Raw genomic sequence first — 23,132 nt, forward strand, 5'->3', positions numbered from 1 at the left:
GAGAGGACAAGGGGTAATGGGTATAAGCTGAAAGAGGGCAGATTTAGATTAGATATTAGGAAGAAATTTTTTACTGTGAGGGTGGTGAGACACTGGAACAGATTGCCCAGAGAAGCTGTGGGTGCCCCATCCCTGGAGGTGTTTCAAGGCCAGGCTGGATGAGGCTTTGAGCAACCTGGGCTAGTGGAGGGTGTCCCTGCCCGGACCCTGATCTTTAAGGTCCTTTCCAACCCTAACCATTCTATGATTCTATGAACTTGCATGCAGACATCTGTAAAATTAATAAACTATTTTTCATTAAGATACTAGCCCTATTACTCTGTAACATTCCTGGCCTTTGGTATCTGAAAAGTACATTTGCAAAATCCATTTTCAAAGGAGGAAAATATGAAGCATCAGAGTAAATTAACACCCTAAACGTCTTTTGTGAAGGTGCTAAGAATTAGAAGTGTTCTTACTCAAAGATCTTCATAAATTAATTGAGGTACTGAGGACAGTGTGATATGTTGAACAGGTAGCTGTCTTCTCAAAGAGTGAGAAGAGTGTAAGTTAAATATTTAATTCTGCACTTTTTGTTTAGACTTTTAAATTTTTATTTCAGCAAAATTTTATTTTCTGGGTATCTCTTTCACTCATTGACGCCAGTGTAAAATTTGTCTTTATAACTACTGGTTGGAAAGGGCCTTTAAAGGTCATCTGTTAGGGAATTAAGTCCTGAATCTAGGAATTCATCTCATGCCCATCCCAGAGTCATGGTTTGGTGGGTGCAAGGCTTTTCTGAGGCAGTGCTTTTGGAATTGCTGGCTTAAATGAAACCAAAGCTCTGTGGTGCATCATTTTATTATGAAATTAAGTGTGAAATCTGTTGCTTCTTTCTGTGTCCATTGACTCTGTATTTCATCTGGGGTGACTTCAGGAAAAATTATTTCTAAAATCATTCAGGGTACCCTGGGGCTTCTTCTCCATAACCACATGTAGTTACAACAAGATCCTCTGCATCTTCTGATTGGTTTTTCTGCCTGTGAGCGAGAGAGCCTTGACCACTGGCATAGGACCATGTGGTCTCTCCTACAGTAACTTTTAGTTGAGTGTATTACTCTCTCAGTCCCACCCAAGGCAAGAGGAATGGGAAACATCAACAGTGGCTTAGATACAAAAAGATGGAGAGCTGAGGGCAACAAAATTAAGAGCAGAGAGATAAGGAAAGAGTCGCATCCTGTCTGTTATTGTTGTCTTACTGTAATTTTAGTGGAATTAGTAAAGTTTGCTGCCCTATTTTACCCTACCTTTTTTTTTTTTCCTTTCTGGTGCTATCAAAACAAACTTGTCTTATTTAAATACATAATTTTCATCATAAAGAAATCTGTTATACACTCTGTTGGTTCTTGCAATAACTGTTGATACTACCTTTACTTCTGTGTGCATAGATAAAGTTTATCCTGGGAATAACAAAACTCCAATAGACATCTAACTAATATAGCTTTGGGATTTGTTTTTTTCCAGCTGTCTGAAGATGGTTGTATGTGTTGGTTGCTGGGGGAGAGGGAGGATGCTTCTGAGGGGAGCGTCAATCTGCATTACTTCTACCCTCTCATAAGTCTCATGTCTCTTCTAACCATAATTCTGTCCTATTCTGTGTCTCATGTCTACACTATTCCATTTCCTTTTTGGCAAAAGGCAACTTCAAGGTTAATGATGTGAGTTAGGAACAAAATTTAGTCTTCAGCAAGATGCTGAAATTGGAATATTCCCTTCAAGTACTAACAGTTGCAATGTAACTTTTATTTTGCATGCATTCCAGTTGGCATGGACACCTTTTCTGGCTGCATTCAGTGTGGGTCTGCAGGACTGTGATGACACAGAAGTTGCCTCTCTTTGTTTGGAGGGTATACGATGTGCAATCAGGATTGCTTGCATTTTCAACATTCAGGTAAAGAAATTAAGATTGAGACAATACTTTGATTTATGTACAAAATATTAATGGGGTTCTAAGTGTCCTTGTTGCTGAAGCTAATGCACTGCAATAGCTAGAGACTGCCTGCTTCTGCAATTACTACTTCATCTGATCTTTGACTGGAAGTGTTCTAAATAGTGACCTTCATTTTTCCTGGTGTTTTGTGGTAAGTGCTGCCATGCCTATGTACTGAATTTTTGTTCCACACAAGTTGGCAACTTTTATGTCAAAGTACTTTCTTTCTAGCTTTATTACAAAGCTGCTTAGCTTTGTAGCGATGTTGCATAAAATTAGTCTTTCTAGCCTGTTTCATAAGTAAAATATTATCTTTGTGAACTGTATTTGAAAACTTGTTCTCAACCTCAGAGAGATTATAGTAGTTTAAGACTTCTATAATTGGATACCATTTTAACAGTTACGGCACTGGACATGCAATTCCTGATGAAATGCATTAATGAATCTTGCATTAAGCACAATGCCAGGAGTTCCAGACTCTCTGGCTCCAGAGGATAATTCTGATTAAATCTGGGCTCCGTTGTTGTTGTTGTTTTCCATTTCAAAATCATCAGTAGTGAACATACTATTATGTTATTGTAGACTATTAGTTAATAAATGGAGTACTGGTCTCCCATAAGTCCGTTGTAGAGATAGCTGAAGAGAGGGGCAAGCAAAGCTCATGTTTGGCATTGCATTATTTCACGTGTACATTGAAAACATTTGAAAAAAAACCCCACTCAAAAAAACCTCTCAACATTATAAAGCTAACTTTAAGTAAAAACTGTTTAACTATAATATGACAGTGAATGCTTTGCTTCCCTTTCCCCTTGCAGTTGTATTTAGCAAATTAGATAAGCTTTTATTGGTAACATGGAAAGGCACATTGGGACCTCTTATACATCTGGTTAAAAAAGCCTGTTTGAAATCATGTAAGGTTTCCTTCCCCTGTCTTTCCACTTCATTTTTGTTTTTAAACCTTCCCCACCAAGCCCCCCGCCCCCAAATTGAACAGACTTAAAAATTTGATTAACAGAGCCTTGCCTGGAGCCTGCAGCTGTTCAATGACATTCACATTCCTGTTATGTTTGTTTTGAAGCTGCAAAAGTGGGAACTGGTACAAATACCAGTTTCAGCAGCTGAAGAGGTTAACTCCCAGTCCTCCTGGGTGGTGAGGGCAAGGACACGTTTGCTCTAAGATCCCCATGCTCCAAGAATGTACCAGGCAGTTGTACCCTTCCTTTGTCTTGGGACAAACTTGATTGAACTGGAGGTGTTTCAGAAAGAACACTTCTCATTTGCTGAAATTTAAAAACTTGGTTTTGTATTTTCAGTATAAGTGATATTCCTTCTTGGTTTCCTATGGGAATTCTGTTTTGTTGATGATTTCAATATGTTAACGGATGATTCCATTGCAGAGTCCTGATTAGATGGCAATGTTGTCTGGCTTAAGACACCAGATAGTTCTGGTGGTTTGAAGGAGACTGGCAAATCTGTACGTTAGCTGACTTAGGGATCTTTTCTTTCGGAAGCAGATTTCTCCTCTTGTGCTTAACTGGTGCTGGCAGCTTTTCTGTTTCACTGAATAAACACACAGAAGTTAAGATTGGTGTCTAAGAACAGTTAACATCAGTTTACACACCTTGAGAGATAATGGGAGGGTGCTGGAGGCTTTAGTTTTAAGAACATTCCCAAAGTACATGATATATTTTTTAAGCTATGCATGTTCACCTACCCAATTAAAGATTCTGGTTTTAATTATTTATGCTTTTAATCTTAGACTGTCACACAGTGTGGCTTTTATCTTTAAGCATCTGGGACAAGATACGCATCAAAAGGATGCACCTAGTTTGCTTATATGATCTGGTTTTACTTTGTGGTTGATGGACGCATTTTTTAGTTTTTTATCTCCTGCTTTGATTGCTTAGAGAAAGGGGGCACAGGGGGAATATCTGTATGGAACAGAGAGGGAAGGTAGGACTCGAAACATCTTCCTTTTACAGAAGATAAACAGTTTGTAGACTCTAAAGCTGCTTTGCTTAGTACTCCTTCCACAAAACTTCCATTTTGCTGTGCCTTTGCCAGCATATCCTGTAGTAGTAGCTGGGTTTGAACATGACAGTCATAGGCTGTGATAACCCATCGCTTCTATCCTTGCCCACTGGTGTGACGTTTGTTTTCTCTGTGAAACAGACATTCTTCCTCGGATTTTTTTTTTTAATATTTTATATTTTGTTTTGCTGTGTTTTTGTTTCAAAATAATCTTAAACATTTGAACAGTTAAATATATTTCATAGTTGTCATTTGTTTCTCTGTTGTACAACTCTTTCACTTTTTGGCCGTTGGATCCTACGTCATAGGAGACTAAAATGCACTTGTGAGCTCAACTGTAATCCCCTTTTTAACATTGTAATTGGTTCATATGAGACCTCAGGAGTTTCCTTTGTTGTTTATAGATAACCTCTACATAAAAATTGGGTACCTACATGTGGAACATTCTTTTTGTGAGACAGATTTCATCTGCCTAAAGGTCACTTTCTGTTTGCCCACCCATGAGTCTCACCTCACAAGCTTCTGAGGTGCTCCAAATGGCATAGATTAAATCCAATGTGTTTTGAGCAGTTTTCTGGAATTGGCAAAACATGCCTTTTATATTGTTTAGATTCTGTTGAGAGAGTCTGCTAAGGCAGCATTTTCAGAGTAGGTCAAGGTATAGTACAAGAATAGTAAAAGTTTGTCTGAGAAGCCACATTTCTTCTGAAACAGCATCCTGTTTCCCAAAAAAGCCTCCCCAAAATCCAAAAAGACCAAACCCAGAAACCTAACAACAACCCATGGGTTCTATGCTGTCAGACATTACATTTCATGTTTCTGAATAGAGGGAGCCAGAAGAACATGACATTTTCACTATGTAGAATGCTTTAGAAATTCAGTTCTGTGAAGAGAAAGCTAAACGATGTCATTGATTAAATCACACAGATTGTACCAAGAACAAGATGCTGAGAAAATACTTAAAATTTTTTTTCTCCCATTTGTAGCTTGAAAGAGATGCCTATGTCCAAGCATTAGCAAGATTTACGTTACTTACAGTGAGTTCCGGTATTACTGAAATGAAACAGAAGAATATTGACACAATTAAAACTCTCATCACGGTGGCCCATACAGATGGAAACTATTTAGGAAATTCCTGGCATGAGGTACAAGAGTCATTTGTACTTAAACTGTAAGAAAGCATGTGTACTGATTTTGAACACAGTAATGTACTTGTTTGTACATAAATACAGTGGGTTTAGGTAAGTGCCAAGTATGTACTTTTGTACATACATTATATAGAATTGCACATTATGACCATTGCACAGCCAATTAAAGTAGTAAAATATGTCCAAGTAAGAAACTGTGAAAATCATGAGAGAATAATCCAGTAGTATTGAAATTAATATTCATTTTAGACAGAAGAACAGAAATACTTGACTGACCTTGAGTGTTTAGAATTTTCTTCTTCTAAAGACCTGCCTAAATATTTTTATTTATTTACTTCTTACTATTTCGAACTGGTTATGTTGATAAACAACTTCTCTTGAATAGATTCTGAAATGCATCAGTCAGCTTGAACTGGCACAGTTAATAGGAACTGGAGTAAAACCTCGCTACATCTCAGGGACAGTGCGTGGCAGGGAAGGTTCTTTTACTGGAACAAAAGATCAGGCACCCGATGAATTTGTGGGGCTGGGACTGGGTAAGTAATGCGGATATGAAGTATTTCATTTGAGTGGTTTTGTTCAGACCAATGTTAAAGTTTGTCTTTTGTTTTCATTATTGTTGATGGTGAGGTTTGGAGTTGAGACCATGAAGTAGTCCTTGTAATACTGTCTTCGGCTTTGAATAGACCTATTCCTATTTCTGGAATATTTGTTTTACTCTCTTAAGTATAATTGCTGGGATAGAAGAGTGGGAAAAGTAAGAAAATGATACATTCTTCCTTTCAATTAAAATATAGCTGACCAAGTAAGAATGGATTGCTGATGATATGACCAGATTTAATAATATTGGAATGTTAGTGCACCGAATATTTTACCAAACGGGCAAGTTAGTGTATGTAGGTGAAGCATCCTGTTATGAAACTTTGTGAGAAATACACGGTACTCAAACCAAGTGGGCGATTAGTTTAGCTTAAATTCTGAAATTTTGGTACTGAATTAAGTGCCATTTTTAGGTTGGCCTGAGAGCCAAAATGTACTTCATAAATTAGGTGGTGTTTCCTGTCCTCCTAGAAAAGTATACTGGTCTTACCGTAAATTATCTTTAAAAGGTTGTGTTGGGTGTTTTTATTTTTTTTTTAAATAGAAACACAGTTAAAGACATACAGGTGTAGGGTATTAGGAAATTATGGAAGTGTCAAGGAAGTACGTATAACTCAATTTGAGCTTTAGAAAGTTTCCGTTTTAATATGATGCTCAGTATCTCCTGACTTTTGAACAACTTTACCCACAGCCGAACAAAAGCTTTGTGTTCCCTCAATTTTTCATGTAATTTTTTTTTTTTAAGAGTAATGATTATTTTACTGGTTTACCTGATCTTAGCCCTCAACTAGCACTAAGCGTCAGGCTTTGTGTTCTCCTCAGTTTTTTTTTTATTCTGCAGTCATTCCTTTTCTTTCCGTTGTGCTCTCCTTTGGCCAGCCTCTGTGTACTCCCTCACCTTGCCAAGAGTTGCTGAAGGGAAACCTTATGCCTGGAAATTAATGCATCTGCCAACATCTCATATACTGAGCTTCTTCCTGCCCTTCTCATATGCATTCTCCAGTTTAGTGTTCCCCAATGACCTATCCAGCTTTGCTGTTTCCAAATGCTGGCAGTTTCTCTATGCTGAAGTGACTGGCCTTTAAAAATTATAAGTCCTAATAGCTCAAGAATGTAAACTGTAGTCAGGTGTCTCTAAATCATACTTGCTAGTCATTGGAGTAGATCCAGCTCATAAAGACTTTTTTCCCCTCTGTCAACTACATTTCTAAGGAAAATGGTCTATGCCCAAATGCATAAAATGCTTCTGAATTGAGTTTCTGGAATGCTTGGTACAGTGCACATATGGGAACTCACCCATTTTTTTCTTTTAATAATACCATCCCTTCAGTCTTATAAGAAAATGCCTAACTCAAAGGAATTTGGTTTTCATGCACTCCGGGGCTGTTAGAACATATTCATCTACTCATTTAACTGTTTCAGTTTTTTCACTCTTCTTCATAAATCCTGTGTTGCAGATACTTTAATTTTCTTTCTGTGATCACTCTGAAGTATCCTTTGAAACTATGGCTTTCGAGCAGCGTTCCTATAAACCTGAATTCCTGTGAAGAACCTATAGTGCATACGTCCACGTATACAGCACATATTTTACAGGAAAATAGTTGTTTAGAGTAAATGAAGTTGCAGTCTGGTGACACAGAAGCTTCGTCTTTCAAATCTGCTTGCAAAATCGAACATGCATAAGCAGCAGCATTCACTCTTGCTGAAGTTAGAAGTGTGTGTTTTAAAAGCAAAACCAAGAACCACTTGTTCATTTACTGCCTGAATAAGGATTCAGGTGTGCACTCTTTAGATATCTGCATTTGAATGTCTTCATCAGTCTTGCATTGTCTTCCTACAGTGGCTGTTTTTTGTTTTACTTGAAAATTCAAGGTATCACAAGCATATGGGTTATGAAAGTCAATTAATAAGCACCTATTCCTTTGCGTCTTTGGTAGGAATGTTGTCTTACTTGGAGTTGTAAACATAAAGTTCATCTTTTTTCTACTCTAGTTTCTGTTCACAAAGTTGGAAGACAAAACCTGCTGCTGTGAGTGAGTAGGTCATAGCCAAAGTTTACTTCTTAGGTAACCAGAAATTCTCTTTGCACAATGGAAATCTAAGGAATCAGTTTTTCATCAAGCAGAATTATATAAGTGCCTCTAGGCTTCATTGTAAAAGATCTGCTAACAGTTGGAATATAAACCTACTGTCTGTTTTCCAGCATTAATTATAAATCCTACGATAATAAGGAATTCTCATGTAGACTGGCAGAGTTGGTTAGGGTTACCTCACTTCTTGAAAACAGCCCTTCAAATTAACTTCACACAGCTGCTCATTTGATATGTTTCTTAGCTGACACATTACCAAGATTCAAGCTAATTGATACTGGCAGCTTGTATGCTTACAAGAGAAGTCTTGATCAAACCCAACAGTATTGTAAGTTGCTGAAATACTATTATAAGGTTATGTATGTATGCATGTATGTACAGAAAGTTTATTCTATAAACTCCCTAGAAAAATACTTCAGATAGGTCAGTTTGTCTAGATCAGACAGCCAGTCATCTCCAGCTCCTTCTAAGTGCAGAACACAGCAAGACTCAGGGACAGACTTTTGGGAGGCAGTCTGAAACATGAGAACTTTTGTCTCTGCAAAGCTCTGAGAACAGAACTGCTGGCCTTCTTTCCATCTTCTGTTCTCCCTTATCTTTCTGATAGGCTGCCTTGGGGGGAAAAAAAAAAAAAAAAGTAAATACAGGGTAGGTGGAGTTACCCAGAATGTTGCAAGATTCCTGCTCTTTTTTTGATATGGGGTGGATGGGGTGGAGAGGAGCCTAGAAATTGCCATAAATTTCAGAAATTTGCTCATTGTGAAGTTAACATTTTCTTAACATGAGCTTTCCCAGGTGTGGGTTACAGTTTCTACCCTCCAAAATAAATATTGTTATTTTTATTTACAGATTTTTCTCATTGTTGTCAGGTGATAATTTTTCTGTATTTGAGATGTAGCTTTAAGATGGAATTTTGGTGGGAGCTCTTCTTGTGAATGATTAAAAAGGAAACCTGTCAGAATGGATTTACTTACTTGCTGCTAATAAAGTGTGGGAAGTTTTCCTCTGTGTGGTATTCTCTTATCATATGTTGTGTATTTTTGGTAGCAGAATTACCAAAGATCCATTGAAAGATGGAGGGAAAAAGGTGGTTCTTGTGCTTTTGGTGTTTTTTCACTTGTATCTATTAATACAATTGTTCCCAATGTGGACAATTTTCTGGGACTAATATAGTTTATACGTGGATAGAGAATCTAGAGAATGAGGACATAGGCCAACACGGAGCTGTTCAGTGAGATGCCCAGCTCATGCAAGAGAAATTAATAATGTACTTCTCTTTTTTGTAAAATATATACTTAATTATACTAGTAGTGGCATGACTACTTTCTTCCCAGCCGTCTCTGTGTTATCTATTACCCATTTTTTCAAATTTTCTTCTCTGTAGTTGGAGGAAACGTGGATTGGAAACAGATAGCAAGTATTCAGGAATCCATTGGTGAAACTAGCTCCCAAAGTGTTGTTGTCGCTGTAGACAGGTATTGTATTAAATTTGCTGTTGCCACCTCAAGCTTTTTACGCAATATTTGAATACCCTGTGCTATAATAATAGCACTTTATTGGTTTACCCCTATTTGGAAAAAAAATGCAGAAATATTAAAGTGCTTTTCAGGTTTGTGGCATTTTTCATTTTCATGGTGCAGAAGTATTGTTGCAAGAAGGAACAGAACAAAGATAAGGCAAGAAGCCTTTTTACTGATACAAAATTATTACAGGAGAGTTTCATAATGAAGGCTGTTGTGCTGTCCGGTGAATCTTGCTTTGATATATATAGTAACACACAGCAAATCTTAACTTTGCCTTAGTACAGGGAGCATTATTGACAGACTCTTTTTCTCCCAAATGTAATCACTAACTCCCTGCTTTCCTCTAGGTTATGTAAATGTTGTTTGAAATTACCAAAATTATTATTCCAGTCTTCTTTTCTATGAATCATATTTATCATAACTGGATTTGATCAGACATAATACATATCATAAACATTCCCTGTTTCTATGGTAAAGTACTGATCAGACTGGAGTATTAGTGAATGTTGCTCTCTCAGCATGTAAGAAATCAGAAAACATGATTTTCTTAATGGTCAAAATTGACAATCACAAAGGGATTCATTCTGAAGGCTTGCAAGCATTTCTGTGATTGAGTATAGGCAGCAAGATCAGTGTCAGTTCAATGACAGTTGCCTTGCAGTAAAATCACGTCAAATGAACTGAAAGCTTAATGTCAAACACATAATAGCAAAATAGGTTTGCAGTGTTTCTCCCCACTTCATAATGAGGAAGTGTTTCAAGTATCTATTTGTCATGGCAAATATGAACTGTGCACTCTAGGAAAGTTTGACTTCTGTATTTGGAGCAGGACTGAATAGCTTATAGACTGCTGACATTGTTCATCAGTCACTGTCAATGTTTAGATAGTATTAGAAACAATGCTCACCTCCCAGTCTCCACGCGTGCTTATGGGAGTTATTTTCAAATACTAGAAATAATTTCAAAATTTCTGATTTTATTTTCAAAGCTCAGTATTTTACCACAATTACTCATTGTTTTTTAATAAATAAAAGTAGTCAGGGGGTGTCTATATGTACTAAAAAAAAATCTTGAATACATGTGTAATAGATGCTTTTTTTTAAGAAATAATAACAATGTCTTAAACTTCACTTTACAGAATATTTACAGGATCTACAAGGTTGGATGGAAATGCTATTGGTAGGTTTTATGTTTCCATCCCACACTCCCCTACCCCATAAACTACAAAACAACTTTGTCTTAAACCTTGGTAAAATATTGCATTAAAATCTGTTGTCATTTAACAGTGGATTTCGTGCGCTGGCTTTGTGCTGTATCTATGGATGAACTGCTGTCTGCTACCCACCCTCGAATGTTTAGTCTGCAGAAGATAGTAGAAATTTCTTACTACAACATGGGCCGGATAAGGCTACAGTGGTCTAGAATCTGGGAAGTTATTGGAGATCATTTTAATAAGGTATCCCTGTTAATGATTGTACTGCATACTCCTAGAATTATCAATACAAATAAATTTTATTTAGAGATTTGTTGGAAAAGGGTGTATTCATCTGAATTGTACTGTTGTTTCTGTCCTTCTGTGGAAGTAGCTTAAAACACAACAAAAATCATAAAGTTGGAAAGGCCTTCAAGAAGGCAGAGGTACACAATATAATTAATATAAAAGCGGGAGTATAAATTACTTACCATGACCTGGGTCTAGAACTGGCTGCTTATGTGTTCTCATTTTTGGGAATGGTTTATGAAGCTTGGGATAAGAGGTTGGTTGCTGTTCAGGTCTAAATTGACTATTTATCGGGTGAAAGTTTGACATGTATTTTTAATACAGTTTTTTGAAGCCTTTCTGGACAGCTTGCTTAGTTTTATAAAGTTTTAAATGTTAGGATACAGAATGTAAAAAATAGCTGGAATTGGTTAGGGATTATTGAATTGCATTAACAATGTGGTTTATGGAGTTGGCTATTGTTTAATTTTGTTAATTTTCCAGTACGCTTAGTTCTCCTTTATCAAATGGAAAGGCAGCTTGGGCTGAATCCGTAAGAATTTCGCTGCAGGCTTACCATGCATTTCTGTTCTGTGTTATTAGGTTGGCTGCAATCCCAATGAAGATGTAGCTATTTTTGCAGTAGACTCATTAAGGCAATTATCAATGAAGTTCTTAGAAAAAGGAGAACTTGCTAATTTCCGATTCCAGAAGGACTTTCTAAGACCATTTGAACATATCATGAAGAGAAACAGGTAATAACATACAATTAACTGAATCGCCGGGGATCATAAGCACCAGGTTTTGCAATTAATGTTTCAGATTGCTTTTGTAATATCAGTTGCTGGAGAATTATACTATTCTAATTGATTATGTAATTTAGTTTAAACAATTATTGTTTATTATCTTAATTTAGGTCTCCTACTATTCGAGACATGGTTGTACGGTGTATTGCACAGATGGTAAATTCCCAGGCTGCTAACATTCGTTCTGGCTGGAAAAACATTTTTTCAGTATTTCATTTGGCAGCCTCAGATCAGGATGAAAGTATAGTGGAACTTGCCTTCCAGACTACAGGACACATTGTCAGTGAGTATTGGTGATATTCAGACACCATGAAAGTGTATGTGACTCCAGAGACCGAGAAGTGTTATTTATCTGTTGGCTCTACAGCCTGCATAGTAAAGCCCACTTCATGCTTTAGAACCAATGTTTGACACTTTTCAACCAATCCTCTATGAAAATACTTATGAAAATAATTAAATAGGATTATAGTTACCTGTCCTTCTTTGACTTTTTAAAAAAATTTACCCATTTGTAGCATTCTGTAGTAAAACAAGTTGAGCCTTAAATAATCTTACTTTATGTGTATGTTTTCATTTTGGTGAAGAATTTAATATTTTTTTCACACCAGAAAAAAAAAACATGTGTAGTCATTTTACTGTTATGTTGTTGCTTATCTTTTTTCCTTATTTCTGAATTGTGCTTGTCTATGGCTCTGTTCAGGAGAAAGTGTTGAGGAGAAAGTGTTGAGCTAGGTGGCACTATGACTCTTTTTTTTTTTTTTTTTTTTTTTTTTTCCCCCATTCTAATCTAGATCTCAGGCTTTAAGTGCCGTAAGGGATCTCTTTATTCTGTCTCAACCTCTGCAGGTTCCTAAAACTTTTTCAGCATTGATGAAGAATTTTTTTTTCCTCAAAAGTGACTATTTAAAATCAAGGCTACGGGACCATATTGCTAAGGGAAGTTCTTTTATAGATGTAACTCCGTGCTTTATGTAACCCTCTTAAGATGTGATCACAAAGAGTAGTGTTAAGCAGTAAGCCTATTGCTCTGTTCTGGCTTAGCTGTTAAATTTCCCTCCCTTAGATTAGGTGCTACTTTGATTTTAGACACTTACTTACTGTTAAAATAGAATGCCCTTTAGGGGATTTTTTTTTTGTTATTGTTAGAGCATTCTTTCTTTTTTAGTTTTTACTAAAATGCTTGACTACTCAAGCATTTGGTAGCACCAATCAAGGAACCAGTCTCTTGTGACTTCTGTTGCAATCAGTGTGTATTAGAATTCATATATTTTAAAGCGTGACACTTTTTTTTTTCCTTCTGTTCACACTTTTCTCCCAGCAATTGTGTTTGAAAAACACTTCCCAGCAACCATAGATTCTTTCCAGGATGCAGTAAAGTGCTTGTCTGAATTTGCCTGCAATGCAGCATTTCCAGATACCAGTATGGAAGCGATCCGCCTCATTCGCCACTGTGCAAAATATGTATCTGATAGACCTCAGGTATAGTCTGTATTAGCTAAATTGTAAGTGCTTTAATCAACGGTGCTTTTATAAAGAAAAAATACTTGTGCTAACCTTATTGGCTTCCCTTCAAGTTTTGGAGATTAATGAGAAATGTACTTTATTCAGAAGCAATAGGAGGATAAAATGCCACTGGCTTTGAAAGTATCAGCAATTCTTTTTTTTTTTTTTTTTTTTGAGTATCAGCAATTCTTTTTTTTTTCTTTTTTTAATTCCCCTGCTGCCCATCCACGTCCACCCAGTTCAGCTGAAGGCTAGCTTTCCTGAGAGCTGCTGGAAATCAATGTTTCTCAGGATTTGCTCTCTGCTGGGAAATGTTGTGAAGAATGGATAACCACATCAGCAAAAATGCTTGATGTTATGGTAGAGCCTCACTTTCAGTGCTGTCTCTATAAAAAGAGAATAAGAGACTCAAACTGAACTGCAAGCAAAAACTGATGCTTGAATGTATCATCTCATTTACTTTTTTAGTTTATTTTTCATAATATACTAAGCATTACTTTGAAAAACACTTCGCCTTCTTAGCGTTACTATTTTGATTGCCAGCTGACCTGAGGTATAAGGGTGTAATACTAATATAGCAGATATTGTTATTTACAGTCCAAAAAGTATTTTATTTTGAAGAATCCAACTCTTACATGGCTCTGTATAACCCTGTGTTTACTTCTAAAGGCATTCAAAGAGTACACAAGTGATGATATGAATGTAGCTCCCGAAGACAGAGTGTGGGTGCGAGGATGGTTCCCGATTCTGTTTGAGTTGTCCTGTATCATCAATAGATGCAAATTAGATGTAAGAACCAGGTAACAATCAGTATTTGTAATTCAAATTTTAAAAGGCTTACTTTACACTTTTAAAGTAGAAGCAACTCGTAGTAAACGTAGCTGTTGTAAAATGACTTGTGTGTAATTTAGGTGATAGCACTGTGGGAACACCAGACTTTTAAAAACACCTTTTAAATAGGTGCTAGAATGTAGAAATTAAAGTCTTATGTTATTTACATATGAAATTTTTATCCTCCGTTATAAATAATGAACTTTCATGGTTGTGATTGCATTATCTTAAATAGGTAAGTATTACATTACCTTAAATATTCAAATAGTGCCTGTTTAGGACGAATAGCCATGAAATCACAAGGATAAGACCTACTTAAGTCATTCATTTGAAAATAACTTAAAGCTTAAACTAAAATATAGTGACTGTTTTCCATTTATTGTAGAACCTGTAAACTCTGTAGAACAGCTCAGCTCAGCTTACAGTCAGATGCAATGAAGGTGGTTTATGCACAGAACACAGTAAAATGTAAAAGTCAACTTTTAACTTTCCTAACATATAACAAGCGTTATTTTCATATGGAAGGTCAACTCTAAATGGTCAATATGCATTAAGTCCCCCCCCCTTTTTTAAATTAACATATTACATTGGATTAATAACCAAATCTGTATTTTTCCAGTGGCAATACTGTTCCTCTGTTCATTAGTAAATATAAATGTATGATGTTTGACTCCATGATGTATGCCCCTGTTACTTATTCCATTTTAGTGATTTGTCATAGTTGACCTGGGTAAGCCTCCCATCGCATTCCTAGTTTTGTTCTGTTTAAAACAAATGTAAAATGCTCCATGCAATGAGTAGGTTTTGTTTTAGTGGACTCCAACAGCAAAATTCTGTTGGATTCTTTTTTTGGTTTTAATTACAGCTCATGACCCCACTCCTGTCTGCCTTCCTTTGTCTTGCCCATCGTACTTACTTTGAGGATTTAAAAAGCTGGTTTTGTGCCATGATTCATTAACTGGCTGAGGATTGCTGTTTTGGGGATTTAAAAAGCTGGTTTTGTGCCATGGTTCATTAACTGGCTGAGGATTGCTGAAACGCTTGAAAAAGAAAAGCCTGTACTTTGATTTCATGTAAAACCTGCTTATTTTCCTTTAATATGGCTTTTCTCTTATAAAGTGTATTCTGTTGCAGTTCTGAGATGTAGCTGTTCTGATGCTAGACAGGAGAGATGGTGTACAGATCACTTTAAATTTACACATCTACTTGCCAGCTGTGCATCTGGACTGCTTTCATAGCTGATGAAGATTAATACTAATTCTAGACCTCTGTATTTCTTACCTGGAAATACTTGCTCCTTTATTTTTGTAGTCCTTTGTAAATAAGTTGTTTTCTTATTTTAATTTGAATTACCGCCGTTCTCAAAAGTATTTACTGTTACCTGTGACTTTTAAGTGCTTTTTAAACAAGCTGCTTTTCTACTTAATTTCAGCGTATTTGTGTGACTGATCCACATCAGATCAATGTATAATGTTCTTAACAGCATTTGAGTTTTGTTATCGCTGCTGCAATTGGACATATTTGGTCTAGTGTGTCTTTTTGTAACCTTTAATATATGTTGTTCTTTCTTCATTTCAGGGGCTTAACAGTAATGTTTGAAATAATGAAGACATACGGCCATACTTATGAAAAACACTGGTGGCAAGATTTATTTCGGATTGTCTTCAGGATATTTGATAACATGAAACTGCCAGAACAGCAGACTGAGGTGAAAAAAGTGGGGGAAGATAATTTATATGAGATCTATATTTACAGTGGAAAACTTGATTAGTAATATAGCTTATCAAGTAATGTAAGGCAAACCTCAAAACTTGAATGGTTGACCTGGAGTTCTAGTGGCTTTATTTTGTTTTATTAGCATTCTGTTAGCGGTGTTGTCACTTTTCTAATTTTTTGTAAAGCATGTGTGTAAAAGGCCTAGTAGTTTACAGTACAAACAATAGAAGAATAGCATAAAATGCAGTGTATCTAGGGTTTGTACGAACTGCAGCTTTTACACGTGATGTCTGGAATCTGAGACGCATCATTTCATGGCAACATGCTCAATGGAACGAGGCTTGCTAGCAGCAGTGAAGTCACTATTAGAAGAAGTAAGCTCTGTTAGTTCAAAACTTTTTGATGACTAGGACAAAAACCAGACAAACCCCAAAATGCCACTATGCTTTCACTGCACCCTTTTGACAAGCCAAACTGGTTTTGACCTGCCAAACCAGGACCAGGTGCTGTCCTGACAAGGAGGTGAAACAGAATGGGCTTCCTAATGTAAATGATGAATAAATCAGTACTATTAGAAGTTTGATCAAAATTGTCAGCTGTTGTTGGGAGGCTCTGACTATTTGTAGAAGGACATGTCTCACTTTCTGAATTTTTATTCCCTGGAAAATATTTAGAAGAAACACAGAAAACTTAGCTTGATGTTAAACTATCGAGCTAGGGTTGGATACTAAATTTGATGTGAAACGCAGTATTTCATGATGTAAGTCCTTGTCAGTCCTATAATCTGGTCTCCAAGAATAATTGTTTGTCTGTTTCTGTAATTTTTTAAACCTGCTAGTTAGCAAAGCAAAAGTTGAGGCTCCAAGTTTTGGGGGTTCTGAGATACAGAAAGGAGTTGCATGTCACTATAAAGCATTTTAGATTGAGTAAATAACATATATCCATCTGTCTGCATGGATGTGTATCCTAAAATTTTTACCTTAAACAAAGTTGTAACTTTTTTTTCCCCTTCCTAGAAAGCTGAATGGATGACAACTACTTGCAACCATGCACTTTATGCAATATGTGATGTATTCACACAGTATTTAGAAGTACTTAGTGATGTTCTTCTGGATGATATATTTGCACAGCTGTACTGGTGTGTGCAGCAAGGTAGGACTGTACCAAATTATGTTAAACAATGTTAACATTTTACTATGTTGAATGTGAATAAACAAATGCACTGTTTGTCTCTTACAGACAATGAACAACTGGCACGGTCTGGTACAAACTGTTTGGAAAATGTTGTCATCCTAAATGGTGAAAAGTTTACCCTAGAAATCTGGGATAAAACTTGCACTTGCATGCTGGATATTTTCAAAACTACAATCCCTCATGCGTAAGATGACTGTTAATATTTAAGCTTCGTAAAATAGTTTAGCTAGATGACTTATTGATTTCAAACTGTTAGATATCTAATACATGGGGTGAATAAAAAGCTCTTCTGTGTGAACTGAATAGAAGCACACTTTCTTGGAACATAATGATAAATTAGGTGCTAGATATCCTACTTTTGTGTTGTAATGATAAACCGTTAAAAACTAGAAATACCATATGGGAGATAAGCAAAAAAAAAAAAGCCCAAACCCAAAAGTGTAACTTGATTCAATTTTAAAATGTTGGATTTTTTTGAGAAGTATTATCTGATTTTTTGGTCATTTTCCTTTTGTAATAGAAGAATGCTGTTTATAGGCATAATTTGTAATTTGTCCATGTGAAGCTTTTTCCACAAAATGCTAAAATACTGTAGCAGTCTTATAGATTTAAGTCTCTGCTTTTAATGGTTAACTTCCATCATATGTTTCTATGAATCCTAATCTTTTTATGTAAATTGTCCTGCATATTTGGTAACTGTCTTTCCTTCCTTCATGTTATAACTCAATGTGAAGTTTCTTGGAACAAGGCTGTACTATTTTGAGTAGTATGTTATACATATACATTGTAGAGCAGAAAAACAAGAAATCACGTCCAGCGTTATACCAAAGACAAGGGGTTTTTCCCCTACCCTACCAACACTGAGGTGAAACACTACTTGTTTCACATCTGATGGTCTTAATGTTGAACTGTTGTATTATTACTTATTCTGTGTCTGTCAACTAGTTCATAGTATTTGCTTCTGGGTATCACCTAGTTCAGGCCTGAGGAAAACTGAAGCAAAAGCGAACCTTCTGCATATCAGTCTTTCCTTAATTTTAGTGTTACATATCAGAGAGCACTGTAAGAGAGCTTAATTCATGCTTAAAATAGAAGTTAATCCATCTGTCACTACCTCACCTACTTTTCTGTGTGAGTAGGTATTGATTAATTGCATCCAAAGATAATACTAAAATAAAGCTGAAACTTCTGGGAGCTAGCAAGATAATTTTTTTGCATTTTGGCAACTGCCAACAATAAAATTTGAAACCAAATCTTTGGATGTAAAAGTGCAGTTAAATTAGCCCTAACTTACTGTGTCCCATACTTGGAAAGATTTTGGAGTGCACACTAGCAGAACATTTGCTTTGGTTTCAACTTATGATCGAAACTTAGATTTCTGGGTATTTGTTATAGATGAATATTGGAAACCCTCTAGAGCAGCATTTTGATATCTTAATGCTTAGGCACATTCAAAATACTCTTGTTGCCTTTAGCTACATCTCTTTTGAAATATGTGCATTATTCCTTTTGATGTTTACAGCGCTCCTGCGTTTCAAATGGGTTATTTTTCCTAGGAGGGTATCTGTCTCCTTCCATACATTTCCATGCTTTATTTCCCATCTCATTTTTTTAATCTTTCTATGCCTTCTTTGAGAACTTTATTATATTATTCCTTCTTACACTTCTGGGAAGTTCCCAACTTTTGCAAGGTGAAGTAAACCTTACTTGGATTTTATACATGAGTAATCCATTGGACATGTGTAATGTGTAATCAGTCACTTTCACAGTGAAAGTACACCTGCTCTTTTCCAGACAATGGCTGGGTGACATAAAACTGCTCGAAATAGTCTTTTCACTTTGACCACATTTGATTAAAGCTGAAACTTTTTAGATGGGTAAGAAAAAAATATGAAAACAATATACAGGTATTTGTTCCTATTTTTAATGGAGACTTTGCACTCATTTTTTTTCTTCTCTTTCTGAGCCCTAGGAAGATGCTTCTTCCTCCTTCTGTACAGCTCCTTTTTTGGTACTTTTTCTGTGACTCCTTCTTAGTCCTCTGTTAGTGTTACTTTTGCGGTGGAGCTTTTCCTGCCCTCCCAGCCTTAAATTTTTTTTATTTCTTTTGAACAACATAATTTTGATACCCACCTTGTTGCTCCTTTGACCCTTGTTTTCCTGATGTCTGGAAGTAATGCAATATTAGTTAATGTTGAGATTAAGACAAAGACAAAAGTTTTGTGGGCAAGTGCTTTATTGATAATTGTCTTGCAATAGTCAGATGCTATGAATCTCTTGAGTGTAAAGTATCTTCTGGCAGAGATTTCTATTAATCTGATCAGGTAGGATTACATCTGTTCTTTTTTAGCATTCATGTAAAACATCTTCCAGGTATTGTGTAACTTCAATTTAAGAGTTGCATCATTGGCTGCAGGAGTTCTTAGTTGCAGTACTAGCTTCTGCTGGTTCTTGGCAAGTTACCTTTTTGCAAAGAGAGGTGATCATATTATTTCCTTGTTTGGAAAACTTAGTACTAGAATATTTACTCAGCTACCGATTTCAGCAAGGATCCCTTGCTAGAAAAGCCCCAACTCTACTCCTGCCAAACTTCCACAAAATCATTGAGGTGTTGATAGCTGAAGATGCTAACACAGAATACATAGAACGGGCTGAAGTTGGAAGTGGCTTTGGAGGTTGTCTGGTCCAACCCACCTGCTCAGCGTGGCCACCCAGAGCAGTTTTCCCAGGACCATGTTCTGAATATCTCCAAGGAGGGAACCTGGGCATCACTGGAAAGAGCTTGTCTCTGTCCTCTTTACGTTGTCCCTTCCGGTATTTATACTCATTGATGGGATCCCCCTGAGCCTTCCAGGCTGAGCAGTCCCAGCTCTCTCAGCCTTTCCTCATAGGAGAGATGCTCCAGTCCCGTCATCACCTTAGTGGCCTTTTGCTGGACTCTGTCCAATACATCTGTGTCTCTATTGCTGGGGAGCCTAGGACTGGACTCAGTGCTGAGCAGAAGGGCAGGATCACCTCCCTCCACCTGCTGGCAACTCTCCTAATGCAGCCCAGAATACCATTTGCTTTCTTTGCAGCAAGGGCACATTACTGACTCATGTCCAACCTTGTGTCCACCAGGACCCCCAGGTCCTTCTCTGCCAAGCTGCTTTCCAGCTGGGTGGCCCCCAGCCTGTGCTGGTGCCTGGAGTTGATCCCGTCAGCCCATTTCTCCACCCTGTTGATGCCCCTCTGTGTGGCAGCAAGACCTTCTGGTGCATCAGCCACTCCTTCCTGTTTTGTGTTGTCAGCAAACTTGCTGAGGGTCCACTCTGCCTTGTCATCCAGATCATTAATGAAGATGTTGAACAGAATTGGACCCAGTATTGACCCCTGGGGTACACCACTAGTTACTGGCCTCCAACTGATCACCTAATCAACCTAATCACCTAGACTCAACCCCTAGTCACCACCATCTTGGCTCAGCTGTTCAGACAGTTTTCAATCCACCTCACTGTTTTCTCATCCAGCCCATACTTCATTAGCTCATTTTAATAGTTTCTTTTTAATTCTTTTTATTTACTTTCTATTCTGTTTATAATTTTTTTTAACTGAAATTTTCTGAAGCTGCATGAGTGCAAGTCTTGGCTTGCTGGCACTGAGAAAGCCTGGGTGAGTGCCCTCCTGTCCTCAGGAAATTCAAGAGTAAGAATTGATCCCTTTCACAAATTATGATGATCTGGCCTCTACTGGCTCAGAATGGCTTGTTATTTCAATACCTCCTTTGTCAGATGGAAGTTTTAAGACTTTATAGCCCAAAAATAAATTACACTGTATTTAACAACCTCTAACCCAGAATAATCTGCAATTTGTGTCCTGGTAGCTTTCAAGAATCAATTCAGTTCTCTGCTGTGCTTTATTTGTTGTCTCATTAAATGCCTCAATATTTTATCTTTTCTTATATCCACTTTGTGTTTCTATTTACATGGTCTTTAGTTGTATGGAGATCAGTGATGTGTTAATTTAGGATCCTTTACACAGTGGGAAAGATCTCACTTAGATGTCCATCAAGCGTTGCCTCACACAGATTGAAGCTAAATAGTTTGAGATGTTAACAATGACAAATAACTTTAATCTTACTGTAGATGTGATGTTATTTAATCCAATTTCTCTCAATTCTTGGCAGGCACAGGCAGCCTCAATAAGTTACAATTAATGTAGAAATTTTATAGTGCTTAAGGCAAAGATCCTCAAGATAGCAGTGTGCTATAGGAAAACTGCAGAGAAGAGATCGGAAGTATTGTCAGTGACTTGGTACCTCATAACAGCAATGAATCCTAAGTGGAAGTGTTGAATCCGGGGTAGAAATAGAACCACAATGCTGGAACATATCCCAGACAGAGAATGCAAAACATCTCCAGACGTTCTTGCTGATGTGTCCTGGGGTAGATTAATTCCTTACTCCAGGTGGAGCTTAAGGCAGTGTGAGAGATCAAGGCCCACTAATGGCACTAGAGCATTGCCTAAAGCCAAATCCAATATTTCTGAGAAAAATTAATCCACCTCCGCATAATCCAGTTGTCCGCCCAAGGCAGTTGACAGAAATGTTGAAGTTCAAAAAACAGAATACTTAAATTTTTCAGTATGTGTGAAAGAATAAAATGCATACTTTAAACTGAAATTACCTTATTAAATTATGGAAGCATCTATATCTGACTCTTTTTATGTTTGGCTTCCATTAATGTAAATTAAAACAAGCAAAACCCCACCATATTGAAGTGGAATTTTTAGAATTATTGGTTCTGATTTGTATTTCAAAGTTACCAAATTTGGCATTGGTTTTGTGTTTTCAAGGCTGCTGACTTGGAGACCAGTCAGTGGGGAGTTTGGTTCTGGATCTCCCTCTGATGCAAAAGATAAACTGGTAAGCTGCTGAAATAAAAAATATTTTAAAAGCTTGCAAGAGTTTGCTACAAATGTGTTGTGAATAAGTCAAAAGTATACTTAGTTTAAGCCCATTTTTCAATTTTGATTTACTTTAAAAAGATTTTTTTTCCAGATAAAGTGCTATTTAATGCTTAAAAGAGGCAAGGAATTAATTGAGAAAGAGAAGTCTGTTTTTGTTTGCAGCAAAGTTGGCTTCAAGATGTTGGCTGTAGGTCATTATCTGTGTATGTTTTAGGTAACGTCCTATGTCTGGGCGGTCTCTAGTGCTGTATTTAGGGTCTGAGTTGTTTTCTGATTTGAAGCATGTCTTTTGTTTCATTTTACTCAGTATTCTCTTTGATACATTGGCATGATGAGAAAATGTCGGAGGTCAAAGATTGCCAGTTAGATTTACTTTTTTTTCCTTCAGATTTTTCTGGTAATAAGAGCTTAAATGTCAAAGTGTTTAAAATAGAAAAAATGTATAACCATCAGATTTCTTAGCACTGATTGAATAAACTGATGTAAAATTTGGATTTGCCAACACGTGGCAGCCCTGTAGCTACTTTACTACTGATGAGAATCAGTTCAGCTTTTGGACATTCTCACAAGATTGCTGCATGAAGTTCTTTATAGATCAATGAAGCATTTGGTAAAAATTGCTCAAGGATATGGTCCCAAATGAGTTCTACTAACAGAGACTGACTCCTGCCATTTACCTTTATGGAGTATTAACATAGTTTACTTACAACAGTGTGTAAATGTTTGTGATGGCTGGTTCTCATTGTACAGGTATTTTATATCCGTGTGACTGAATGTGCTTGCTCTATCTTTTCTGATTTGTAGTGGTTTGATGTGTAAAACATTTGATCTAAATGCTGGCTACATTTTTGATCCATTTGTGCCAAATATAATAGCATGCAAAAGTGGTGAATATATGAAATGTTTTAGTCGTGAATAAATTGAAAGATCTTTTATCTTTGAAATAGTTTAACATGAATGTTTTTAAAAATATTTTTTGTCTTCAGTGTAAAAAGACACTTTACAACTTGAAAATTAACAGAACTTGTATAACAAAGAGTGTTAGAGGAGATACATTTTGGATCCTTTCTTTTGGTAGGATAACATTTTTGCAGGCTTTAGATATTTCTGTCTAATTTTGGTTCGGGTAGTTCAAATCTAATGAAGCATTCTACTGTCTATAAATATAGTATCTATTAAAAGTGTATTTATACTTAATAGAGATTAAAACCTTGGTTATTTAGTGGTATGAGAAGTTGAGAGGTTCTTTATAGGAACTGTATGTGTGGATTTAAATCTTGCTAACACTACAATG

General features: G+C 36.6%; 1 protein-coding gene across 1 annotated transcript in view; it reads left to right on the forward strand.

The window, feature by feature from the left end:
- The window catches only part of ARFGEF1 (ADP-ribosylation factor guanine nucleotide-exchange factor 1 (brefeldin A-inhibited)), a gene marked incomplete at its 5' end in the record, with an annotated part of 67,663 nt that overhangs the window by 37,583 nt on the left and 6,948 nt on the right, over positions 1-23,132 (forward strand). Inside the window, 14 exons of the mRNA XM_010077119.1 lie at positions 1,802-1,930; positions 4,987-5,145; positions 5,534-5,684; positions 9,223-9,313; positions 10,500-10,540; positions 10,648-10,817; positions 11,445-11,596; positions 11,758-11,930; positions 12,966-13,126; positions 13,820-13,950; positions 15,560-15,689; positions 16,714-16,849; positions 16,937-17,075; positions 21,725-21,794. Of these exons, the coding sequence (XP_010075421.1) occupies positions 1,802-1,930; positions 4,987-5,145; positions 5,534-5,684; positions 9,223-9,313; positions 10,500-10,540; positions 10,648-10,817; positions 11,445-11,596; positions 11,758-11,930; positions 12,966-13,126; positions 13,820-13,950; positions 15,560-15,689; positions 16,714-16,849; positions 16,937-17,075; positions 21,725-21,794 (1,833 nt within the window). The remainder of the gene's footprint in view (positions 1-1,801; positions 1,931-4,986; positions 5,146-5,533; positions 5,685-9,222; positions 9,314-10,499; positions 10,541-10,647; positions 10,818-11,444; positions 11,597-11,757; positions 11,931-12,965; positions 13,127-13,819; positions 13,951-15,559; positions 15,690-16,713; positions 16,850-16,936; positions 17,076-21,724; positions 21,795-23,132) is intronic.

This window comes from Pterocles gutturalis, unplaced genomic scaffold, assembly GCF_000699245.1.
Source record: "Pterocles gutturalis isolate BGI_N339 unplaced genomic scaffold, ASM69924v1 scaffold21098, whole genome shotgun sequence".
In the NCBI taxonomy this organism is placed as follows: Eukaryota; Metazoa; Chordata; class Aves; order Pterocliformes; family Pteroclidae; genus Pterocles; species Pterocles gutturalis.